This window comes from Gossypium hirsutum, chromosome D05 (assembly GCF_007990345.1).
Source record: "Gossypium hirsutum isolate 1008001.06 chromosome D05, Gossypium_hirsutum_v2.1, whole genome shotgun sequence".
Classification (NCBI taxonomy): domain Eukaryota; kingdom Viridiplantae; phylum Streptophyta; class Magnoliopsida; order Malvales; family Malvaceae; genus Gossypium; species Gossypium hirsutum.
Genome location: NC_053441.1, coordinates 65,535,079 through 65,547,674, shown reverse-complemented (window position 1 = coordinate 65,547,674; position 12,596 = coordinate 65,535,079). Strand labels below are relative to the sequence as shown.

General features: G+C 31.3%; 1 protein-coding gene across 9 annotated transcripts in view; it reads left to right on the top strand.

Moving 5' to 3' along the window:
- The window catches only part of LOC107931697 (receptor-like protein 33), a 35,549-nt gene extending 25,813 nt beyond the window's left edge, over nt 1-9,736 (top strand). For 2 of the 9 annotated variants that reach the window (XR_005913221.1, XR_005913219.1), the window contains 2 exons: nt 6,595-8,286; nt 9,145-9,736. Coding sequence is in view for 3 of the 9 variants with exons in the window: in XM_041092555.1 (XP_040948489.1) it covers nt 3,269-5,347 (2,079 nt within the window). In the remaining 6 variants the exon portion in view is untranslated. Of the gene's footprint in view, nt 1-294; nt 655-2,186; nt 5,590-6,594; nt 8,287-9,144 lie in introns of those variants that run through there. The other 7 variants (XR_005913220.1, XR_005913218.1, XR_005913222.1 and 4 more) reach the window with 4 other exon arrangements.
- Nucleotides 9,737-12,596: the final 2,860 nt, after the last annotated feature.

Below are 12,596 nucleotides of genomic sequence, written 5' to 3'. Positions count from 1 at the left end.
AAATGTTTTCTGGGTCTTAAATCTAATTGTTTATGTGGTCTGACATATATTTTAAATATGTAATTTTTACATACCTAATAAAATTAATATTAATGCTTAAAATAGGGAAATGCTTTTGATGAAATAAAATAATTTATGATTGAATACCTTCAATCCTGTTTCATAGCTGGAAAATGTTATGGATTGTGTATGTCCAAAAAGGTTTTTCTGTTCGGTTCGTTTACATTATACACGCTTCAAAATTTTGAAGACATTGATAACGTTATGGATTGTGTTTGGACAATCATTTTGAAGTGGGGAGAAGGTGATGAGAAAAGCTACGGGTTAAATGATGGTGATGTAATTATTGATTAAAATTCAAACCCCATAATTGTTTTTTTGTCCCTAATCCCTTTCATTGAAGGACAATGAAACATGGATGCCTAAGTTGTTAGCAGCAGCTAGCTGTTCTTAACTTTGTATGTCAAAAGCTGCAATTATAGTAGTATTTACCCTTCAAAGTCATGTTTTCTGTTGTAATTACAGAATAAGGCCATTAAAGTCAGCAATGTTTGTTTAGAAGCAACCGAGAATTGTTTTCCTTTTCTGCTGATATTGAATATGTTTGAAATGCAGAGGTTGAAATGCAAATATAATGTGAATATTTGATGGTTATATCTTCCAATTTCTATTTTATGATTTCATAATACTGTATTTATTTATATTACGATTTTGTTGCTGGTCTTACATTATAGTATCACAAAACTATTAATTTATCATGTATCATTTTGTTGCTGGTCATATATATACTCTTTGTTTGTTTCCTAGCAATCAATCGTGCCAAAAACGCAATATATTTCGTTTTGCAATACTATATCGTAAATATTAAAATATTAGACAGAAATATTATATCGTAAATATTTAAATTTATATTCTTTTTATATATTACATACATTAATATGGGCATTTTAACCTATATTTCATTTTTTGTAATAGTAACATTTTAAAATTAAAAAAGATTTGTAAATGATAATTTAATATCTATTAAAACCAATATTTTTAATATATCACCCCATATATGGTATGGGTATATAACCTATATTTAAAACTTAATTATTACTATAAAATTTGTAAGTTTTCAAAATAATTGTAAATATTGTTTTAATATGTATATAAGTTTTCTAAATTTATAAGTTTTCTAAATAAGTTTTCTAAATTTATTTGTATTAAAATTTATTAGTATTAAATTTACTTCGTTTTCTAAATAAGTGTTCTAAATTTGGGAGAAATAAAATATATGTGTATTAAGTTACATAACTTACATAAATTAAATAACTTACATAACTTACATAAACTTGCATAAATTAAATAATTTACATAACTTACATAAATTAAATTACTTAAATAATTTACATAAATTCCGTGGACTTACATAACTTACATAAACTTGCATAAGTTAAATAACTTACATAAACTAAATAACTTACATAACTTACATAAATTAAATAACTTAGATAACTTACATAAACTTGCATAAATTAAATTACTTACATAACTTACATAAATTAAATAACTTAAATAATTGACATAAATTCCGTGGACACAATTGACTTAAATAATTGACATAAATACTTATATAAGTATGCACGTTTTTATGGAATCGGTGGGTTAAATTTCCAACAGTCTTCTTCCTCAAACGTAGTGAATAGAGCACAATTTTGTTCTTTCGTGTGAAAAAGAATTTCCACATTAATTAGCTTTGGTTGACCTGCAAGTGAATAGATACACACATTCTTTACATGTTATAAGAAAAAATACTAAGTCAATCTAATTTGTAATATCATCAATCTTAATTTTTTTAGTTATTTAGGGAGTTCAAATGAAATACAATATTTTGCTGATGATTGTGAAAAATACAAATATTTTGAAAATCTAATATCTAATTTTAAGAATGAAAAATATATGGTAAAAAGAAGACTAAGTGGTTGTTGATTGTGAAAAATACAAAAATTTTGAAAATCTAATATCAATAGCTTTTCAATGTAAAAGAAAAAAAAGACTGTAACACCAATATTGTGGTATTATTTGTTGCCTATAAATACCATTCCTATCCTTCATCTTCCTCTACAAACATAACATGGCCTCCTATCTCTTTCTCTGCCTATTCCTCTTCTTTTCCCATCTTTATGCTTCTTTTTCTTCTTCAGGATCTCACTCCTGCTCTTCACTAATCCAGTTTAAGGACTCCTTTTCCATAACAGAGGATGCTTCTTTGGATTGCGATGATTTTGCTGGCCTTAAATCTTACCCCAAGACAGATTCATGGAAGGAGGGCACAGATTGCTGCTCATGGGATGGGGTCACTTGTGACCACCTAAATGCTCATGTTATTGCCCTTGACTTGAGCTGCAGTTGGCTATATGGCAACTTCCCTTCCAACACCACTCTCTTCCTTCTTCCTCACCTTCAAAAACTCAACCTTGCCTACAATCATTTTAATCTTTCCAAAATTCCATCCGAGTTCGGTCGGTTTACAAGCCTATTCTACCTCAACCTTTCCAATACAAGGTTTGTAGGAGACAAACATGCTCTGGAGGGACTTGTTCACAACCTAACCGAGGTCAGACATCTGTTTCTGGATGGAATGGACATGTCTTCTGTTAATGCTCATGTCTTCATGAATCTATCCTCTTCTCTAAGGTCTCTCAGTCTTGCTTATTGTGATTTGCAAGGAAAATTCCCAAAAAGCATTTTTGATTTGCCAAACCTCAATCTCCTCAACTTGGGAGGCAACCAAAACCTCAATCTTGATCCTTTGAAGTTGAATCGGAGCAGCAATCTTGAACATTTGGATCTGTCGGGGAAGTCCGTCTCTACAGAATTCATTGATTCAATTGATAATCTACAGGCCTTAAAGTACTTAGATCTATCACGAACTTCTTTCTTTCAAGGATTGTCTGTCTCAATCACAAATTTATCATCTTTGGAGTACTTGATTACTAGAGACGCAAAATTTTTTGGAGGATTGCCTGACTCGATGGGGAATCTTGTGTCCTTGAAGATTTTAGATCTCTCCAGGTCCAACTTATCAGGACCGGTTCCAAGATCACTGGGGAATCTCTTGCAACTCACTTATTTAGACTTTTCGGTGAATCAATTGAGTGGACAAATTCCAAGATCATTGGGGAACCTCTTGCAACTCACTCATTTAGACTTCTCGCAGAACCAATTGAGTGGATAAATTCCAAGATCATTGGGGAACCTCTCGCAACTCTCTCATTTAGACTTCATGCAGAACCAATTGAGTGGACAAATTCCAATATCATTGGGAAACCTCTTGCAAGTCACTCATTTAGACTTCTCGCAGAACCATTTGAGTGGACAAATTTCATTGTCAATTCTAAACCTAACGCAGCTGGAATACTTGAGAATATCTGAAATTTCTTTAGAAGGTTCCATTGCAGATGAGGTAACCGCTTTTCCTAATCTAATATATTTATACTTATATGATAATTTACTCAGTGGAACACTTCCGTCATGGTTGTATACTGCTCCCTCCTTAAAGGTTATAATTCTCTCTCAAAATCAATTCAGTGGGCGTATCAAAGAATTCCAATCCAACTCACTGGAATTGATACGCTTAGAGAATAATAAACTCCAAGGTCCTCTTCCATCCTCAATATCCCAACTTCTCAATCTTACCCACCTCGTTTTATCCTCAAATAATCTTAGTGGTGTCATAGAGTTTCGTATTTTCTCAAACCTTCCAAATCTAAAATATCTCGACCTTTCAAATAACAGCCTATCCTTCACATCTAATACTACTTCTACTGTTAATCTTACAAGGTTGATTTTGTCATCTTGCAATCTTATTGAATTCCCCCAATTTTTAAAAGGGCTTAAAAGTTTGGAAAGCTTAGACCTCTCTTGCAACAAAATTGAAGGCAAGATTCCACAGTGGATGCAAGAGGTGGGGAATGGCTCTTTGACTTACTTAAACGTATCTCACAACTCTTTGACAGAAGTTGAGCACTTTCCATGGAAAAATATTGAATTTCTTGACTTAAGCTCCAATTTGATCGGTGGAAATCTTCCGATTCCAGCTTCGACGATCAGAGTCTTTCTGATCTCAAATAATAGTTTCAATGGAGAGGTCTCTTCTTTAATATGCAATGCCAGTTATCTTCAAATTCTTGATTTGTCCCACAATTACTTCAGTGGAACAATTCCGAAATGTTTTGGAAATTTCAGCTACAGGCTTCAATTCTTGAATCTGAAGAAGAACAAGTTCTATGGGACGATTCCTCTAACATTTGCAGGGGGATGCCGATTGAGTAATTTGAAGTTAAATGGAAATCTGTTAGAAGGGCATTTGACACCATCCATCCTTAATTGTAATGATCTGGAAGTGCTAGATCTTGGTAACAACAAGATCAATGATACATTTCCTCATTGGTTGGGAAGTCTTCCACAGCTACAAGTTCTTGTGTTGAAGTCAAATCATATGCATGGTTCCTTATGTGTCAATAGCTCCAAGTCTAGCCCTTTTTTCTCTAAAATCCAAATTTTTGATCTCTCAAGTAATTATTTTTCTGGACCCCTACCAGTGAGATACATCAACAGCTTCAAGGCTATCATAAATCTAGAGAAGATTGCTAGTACAGGGTCGTACATGGGGGTGACTGATCCTAGAGGTAGTGGCTTCTATACCTATTCCATTGGAATTGTTATGAAAGGACAAGATAGGGATTTGCTGAAAAATTTCACCATGTGGATGATCATTGATCTATCAAACAATCAGTTTGAAGGGGGTATTCCAAAGGTTATTGGGAAGCTTAACTTACTGAAAGGGCTCAACCTTTCTCATAATAACCTTAATGGTGATATCCCCACCTCAATAGGGAATTTGACAATTCTTGAATGGTTGGACCTATCTTCAAACAGGTTGTCTGGGACGATTCCAAATAGATTGGCAGATCTGCCATTTCTTTCGTCCTTCAACGTTTCTGAAAATCAACTCCATGGTCAGATTCCTCAAGGCAAACAATTCAACACATTTGGAAATGATTCGTATGAAGGAAATAAGGGACTGTGTGGGTTTCCAGTCTCGAAAGGTTGCAACATCATTGAGCCAGCACCTCCAAATGTGCTTGAAAAAGATGGCTCAAAATCAAACATTGCTTTTGGTTGGAAAGTGGTGTTGATAGGTTATGGATGCGGAGTTGTGTTCGGAATGTTCGTGGGATATGTTGTTTTCCAAACTGGAAAGCCGAAATGGTTGGTGAATTTGGTTGAAAACCAACATGAGAAGAGGCGAAGAAGAAAGTCAAAGAAAGGCAATCGCAGCAGTAGACGAAGAAGGATCTAATTACTGCAAATGATGTTCAAGAATTAGTGTTGTATTTTTCATAATTTCTTGTTTATAGACCGTTTTGCCTATGGTGCAGGGTTGCATTGGTATCTGGCTGTCTTTAGTATTGTACCAATTCCTCTGTCTTTCATTGCATTTCGTACTATCTGTAATGGTTTGTTTGAGTGTGACGTTTTGTATGGTGGTGTTGTTTATGTCTTCTTTCATGGATTTCAATTTAGTCTCAATAATCTTTGCTACTGCTCAGTGAAGGAGAAAGGAGAACAAAATGTCTGTAGGAACTAAGAAAACAGAATGAGAAATTTTGAGAAAAACTTAAGCATAAAGCATTGATATCTTGCTCAACAAACAAAACAAAAACAGCAAGAGCTTTGTGAATGAAAATGCTTAAGTGAAGACCAAATGAAGGCACAATTCCATTACATATACCAAGCAATCAGCTGGTCAAAAATAAGAAAATGTTACCTAAACACATACCTAACTCCACTAAGTGGCTTAGTAACTTGATAAACATTGCTTGTACACTTGGTAAAGCTGATTTATCAATCTATCAGCACCTAATTACATCAAGCATATCAACAACTTAGTTCATATCTAACTAAGTAATAAAATATCTATTTGAAAGTAACAAAACAGCAGCATAAGCTTCAGCTGCAACTTGCATGGCTCGGACAGGTTGGTCTGCTTCTTGGTCTGCATGCAAGCCAACTTCAGCAATGTCTCAATGATCTCTGTTGTATTCTCTTAATTTTTTTACAAGTTAGCAGTAAAAAGTTTGGTTATCTGGAGAAGGTAATAATATATAGCAGAGTTGAAGGAATGATGTAATGAATGGAAACATGGAACAATGCGGACTGTAAAAGGGTACATATAGGTTGCTTTAATTAGTGGATGTAAAGTCCTTATTTCCTCTAGTTAAGCTTATTAATTGAATTGGTGATTCAAAGATGCATGAATTTCTAGCCAGCAGTCTGCTTGCCATCTCATTGGCAAACCTATATATAATGGGTGGTTTCTCTGGAAATTTGGATTGTTTGTGGTTGAGGACACTTACACACACACACAATTTTACTTACAAGAATAGATTTAGTTTCTAAGTCATTGTGTCACGCCCAAAATTATGTGTCATGCCCAAGTGAATGGGCATATTCTGCCAGGACCAAGGGTAGGTGAATATGTCTGTGTATTGTTCCTTGATAGAACAAACATTTGTGTGTGTTGTTGAGAGTTACATTTTATACTAGATCTTGCTGCTATTTGAGTTCTCTTGAGTGGGCAATGGTGAAGATATCTTTCCAAGGAACGGACGTTGGAATTTTAACAATAAGGTCATTGCCCTTTGTAATTTTTCAGCCTTCTATCCTGTAGTTGTTTTATCCATTTATTTCTTTAACAGTTTATGTATGCTTTCAAAAAATTGGCGGAGCCATCTAGGATTGAAAGATGAGCTGTTGTGATGCAAACATCATTGCAAGGGATTTGATCCTATTTCAGCGTATATTGATCCTCCATTTGATGTATTCAATGAGATGAACCAGAATAGAGGCCTTTCACCTATGTTTCCTTCTTTGAAAAAATGTTTTGAACAGGTACAATCTAAAGTTAGGATTCCGAATGTGATGAAGGAATTTGCAATCTAAAATGTTGCATCAACATCTTTATCATTTGGATAAAACATTTCTACTATAATAGGCTTGCAAGTTCCTTGATGAGAAATGAAATCCTAAGTTTGCACAAAAAAACCATCCTACCAAGTTTTTCCCAGCAAAGATCTCCTGACAATGTGCTTCCCGGTGATTTTTTAATAAATGTCAGGCAGGACAACTCTTGTAGTCGTTAAAGCTGGTAATTTTTTTAGGGTGCAGGTACTGTCATTGACAACAAAGTATGACTTCAGAAGAATAATCAACAAAAACAGAAACAAAATTATTAAGATAATTGTAATACCAAACATTATTAAGGATTTTAATCCAACATTATATTCATAAGCACTACGTAAATGTATCACTCCATCTTTTTTTTTTTAAATTATTTATATAATACGATTGACATTGTTTTAGACTATGTATCTAATATATTCAAATATACTAACTATACAAAATGCATACAACAAAACTATAAAAAGTGTTTGGGAAAGTTCAAGCATTAATCAATTCATTTGCTCCAGCAAACCTTAACATTCCAAATGGATTAATAAAAATACTTGTTACACATATTGGGTTGTGCTATTTAGAGCTATCTTTATTTGTTAATTTCATGTATGAAATTTGAAAACAAAAATTCAATTGATAAATGATTTTATGAAAATAATAATTATTTTTTAGATATTAGATGATTTAACTAATTATATTATTGCATAATAGAAAATTTTATGATGTTTATGCATCATAAAATAATACATATCAAAATAAATTATTACAACGGCAAGTCTTATCATGGTGAATGATGGATTCAACATAAATCATGACCATGTGGGTAACACTCCAAAATAGAGTCAAGAGTTTCGAATGTATTTTAGGAATTTTAGCGTAAGCTTGGTATTCGATAATTTGTTCGGCAATGGCTATTAGAGAATTGAGTTAATTTCTGAAAATGAGTTTTAAATACCTAAATTTTATAAAAAGAACTGTTTTGTAACAAAGTTAAAATAATGAGCACTTTTATTGATTTTACCAACTTTTAAAATTGAACTTAATAAAACCCATTCCCAGTTATTTCACGATAGTTACTCTCCAAAGTTTGCTATTGCCGTCATTTTCTATTCCCTTGATCACCTTTCAATTTATTAAACCATAATACTTTGATTTCTTATAATTCTCAAGTCAATTACTTTCATAAATCTCCAAGAAAAAACACAAACGCCATAGATTTCATCATCTTCTTCAATTGTTGGTTTTTCAAATTTACGTCAAAACTCCTTTAATCTTCAATCAAAGGTAACCATTTACTTTCCCATTAGTTTTTACTGTTATCTAGACTTTAAAATTGAGTTTTTAGTTATGAAATTGCATGTTTTAATTAAAACCCAAAAATTGGGTCATTAATGGTGGAATTCGAGATTGTGGATAAAAATGTGATTTAAAAGTGTTTTTCAACTTGTTTTAACTTAATTAGAAGGTTTCTAAAATTACTTCTAAGTTTCATCAAGGATTTCCCGTGTTTTAATGAATTTTCATTATTATGGTCAAAACTTGTCAAAAAATGTCTATGTGGTTTAAAGGTTGGAGTTTAGTTATAGATGAATATGGGGATGGATGAAACTTGTTTCATGCGAAAATGTTAAGTGTAGATCGATATATTTGCATTTTAAGTTCATCATGCTAAAGGGTTTGGCTACATGAGAAGGTAGCTTAGGCCTGTGTTTTGGTTAGTTTAAGTGGGTCCTTGGCTGTCATTTGACTGTGAGTATTGTGTGATTGTCATGTGTGAAGCCTCGGATTCATTAGAGCCTTCTACGAATTAGATGAAGAGCTAGTTCGAGCTCTTGATTCATTGTGGTTTGGAATCGTTGCTCGTAGATGATTCATTGTGTAATTAAGAATTTAGTGGTAGCCTAAACCCCTACTCTAAATTCCGAGAGTAAGTGAGAGGAAGTTTATGAGATTGCTATGACATATGTTATAAGCTTATGATGACTGATGTGAAAGTGAATATGAGAGTGTATTTTTCATGCCATGTGACAGTAAATATGTAGGTATGTTATTCATGGCATATGACAGTGTTTATAATGGTGGTATCCGCACCTCAATAGGGAATTTGACAAGTCTTGAATGGTTGGACCTATTTTCAAACAGGTGATTGTCTGGGACGATTCCAAATAGATTGGCAGATCTGGCATTCTTTTCGTCCTTCAATGTTTCTGAAAATCAACTCCATGGGCAGATTCCTCAAGGCGAACAGTTCAACACATTTGGAAATAATTCATATGAAGGAAACAAGGGATTATGTGGATTTCCGGTCTCAAAAGGTTGCAACATCATTGAGCCACCACCTCCAAATGTGCTTGAAAAAGATGGTTCAAAATCAAACATCTCTTTTGGTTGGAAATTGGTGTTGATAGGTTATGGATGCGGAGTAGTGTTTCGAATGGTCGTGGGATATGTTGTTTTCCAAATTGGTAAGCCGAAATGGTTGGTGAATTTGGTTGAAATCCAACATGAGAAGAAGTGAAGAAGAAAGTCAAAGAAGGATCTAGTTAGTGGAAATGATGTTCAAGTGTTCATGTTGTATCTTCATAATTTCTTGTATTGAATATCAATTTTTTTCCTATGGTTGCATTGCAATGCATCTGTCTTTATTATTGTAACAATTCATCTATATTTCATTGCATTACAAAATGTACATTTTGTATGGTTCAACTATTTATGTCTTCTTTCCTGACTTTCATTTTTTAGTCTCAACATCCAAGATTTTGCCAGTAAAAAGCATAGTTCTATGGACATAGTACTATATATAGTGAATTCAAACATTAATTGGTGGATCAAATTTATAGCAATCTTCATGCTCATCTCATCATCTTTTTCTCGAGTTAGTTGATCATCTTTACTATTTTATGCTCAACTTTCTAAATTTTCATATTTCATAATCATATAATTTAGTTACTACATCAATATTTCATATTTCACCACTCAAACCCTTACTTCATTTTGGTCCTGACTTCAATTTTATCAAATTAAATCATTTTTCAACTTACTCATCCAAATAGTATTCAAAATAAATATTTATCACTTTCATCTTAATTAAACATAAATTTACATTCTCTAATGTACGAAATTAATAATTAAGCTTAATTAAGTAAATTAAGATTAATTAAAACTAAAACATGATTAATTAAAATATAAATAAGCTTTATGAAATAAACTCAAGTAAACAATGAAAACGTAACAAAATTTCAAATATATGTTTATTTAATTGAAAATAATTTTTATGAAATATTTTTATCAAAATTTGTCAAACACAAAAAAATATTTTACACTAATTTATTCAAACACAAAAAAATATTAACTTTTTCAGAAACCAAAATTATTTTCTAAAAATTATTTTTAGTGAAACAAAAGGAGTGTTAGTCCATATTGTAAATTATTTTGTGGGAGTGGAATTCTTGTACATTATGCTGCAAATGACTGAAATTTCCTGACTGCTAGTCGATCAGGTTTGGTTGACGGTAATAGGAAGCAAGACGAAGTGAAGTGAATAGATATTGTAGTCTTGGTATTTGAACCACACTAACTAATCTATTTTGAAATTGAATGCACTGATGTGAAATTGAGGGACCACTAAACAATGTTGATGTGAGTTTTGGTAAAATTGGTGGAGCCCATCTCCTTAGTAATTTCTTTATGGAAGTACCTGCTTTCATACTAGTGGAGGATGATGAATCATTTCACTATCAAACACACAATTTTTAAAGACAAAATTAATGGGGACAAATATATTGAAATTATAATCAAATTTAATACATTTTTTATTGGCTTAAGGACGTAAAAATTTTTTAAATTTTTTTATAGAAACAAAAATTAAGTCCCTCCTTTTTTTTATACTCAATTGAGCACTTAAACTTTTAAGATGTATCAAAAATACCTCAAACCTCTTCAGAAAAAGTAATTAAACCCCTATTTTTTTCCCACTCAATTGAGTACTTGAACTTTCATAATGTATAAAAAAGATCTTAATTTTTTTCAAAAAAGAATTAGGCCCCTGTTTTTTTCCCACTCAATTGGGTACTTGAACTTTCATAATGCATCAAAAAGGCCTTAATTTTTTTCAAAAAAAGCAATTAAGTCCCTACTCTTATTAAAAATTAGAAAAAAAATCATAAAAATTAAAATTTAGAAAAAATTATTAAATTTTAATAAAAAATTAATAAATTATTATAAATTAGAAAATTTTTTAGAAAAATAGTCAAAAAATAAAAAATTGTAAAATTTTATAAAAATCATAAAAAATATAAAATCCATCAATAAGTCCTTTTAACAATTAACTTTAACTATTGATCGTTAAAGTTAACGACCTCTAGTTTTTTCAATTAAAGTCATTATAATATTTCTTTTGGTACAATAATTTTTATAATATTTTTTTTACAAAATTTGTATTTCTTTACATTTTGTATAATTTTCTTATGACTTTTTAAAATTTTAAAATTTTTTGTATTTCTATATATTTTATAATTTTTAAAATTTTTTATAAAATTTTACAATTTTTTATATTTTTAATAAATTTTTAATATTTTAATTTTTTATAAAATTTAATAATATTATTGATTTTATTGATTTTAATTTTTTTCTAATTTTTAATAAAAGTAGGGGCTTAATTGCTTTTTTTGGAAAGGTTTGAGGGTCATTGTTTATGTATTTTGAAAGCTCAAGTACCCAAATAAGTGTAAAAAAAAAACAAAACAGGGGTTTAGTAGCTATTTTTGAAAAAGTTTGAGGGCTTTTTGCACCCTTAAACCTCTTTTCTTTTTCTAAATTTAATTTAGATCCAACTTTGAGTAAAGACGTGGGAAATTTAATTAGCAAAATTTCTTTCCATGTAAAATTTTCCCCTATTTCTTGTTTGAATTTAAAGCAATACAAATATAGGAATTATTGTTGAAGTTGGGGTTATTCAATTGTTGGAATTCATGTGTGTATTTTTTTATGTATCTGGGTCTTTGTCGTGTTTTGTTGGTTGGCTATGGCCTTCTTGTTGTTTCCACTGTCTGTGGTCTTTGTTTCTAAGTCATAAGTGACAATATAGAGAGAGAAAATCTGACCACGAGTCTTAAAACTTGAATTTAAAATAATTTCTAAAAGATATTTTTATGAACATATTAGAAAAAAAAGTTCATTTTGTCTCAAATTTTAGGGGAAAACTTACATGAAACAACCCTTCCATTTATATGACAAGTTGGTTCGATTCCCTTGGAAAGCTTTTTGAACTTCTGGAAGATTAAAGTAAAATTGCACCCTTAATGGAAGACACATGTCTACTTCTGTGCTAACTATAAGAACCAAGACTAAAAAATAAGGTTTTACACTTTCGATATAGCCAATAACAGAAAAGTAGCACAAAATTAATTTTACTCAATTAATTAGTTAATTCAATTCAATAGGAACTTGTGTTATATGTAGTTTCGAATTGAAGTAAAGTAAGAGGAATGTAAAGAAATAAATGAAAACATGTTTTCCTAAGTCCAAATCTAGCTCATTTTCAGCATTTTGCGCTTCAAGTGGTTGCAGCATCAATGAGACACCATGCACCTCCA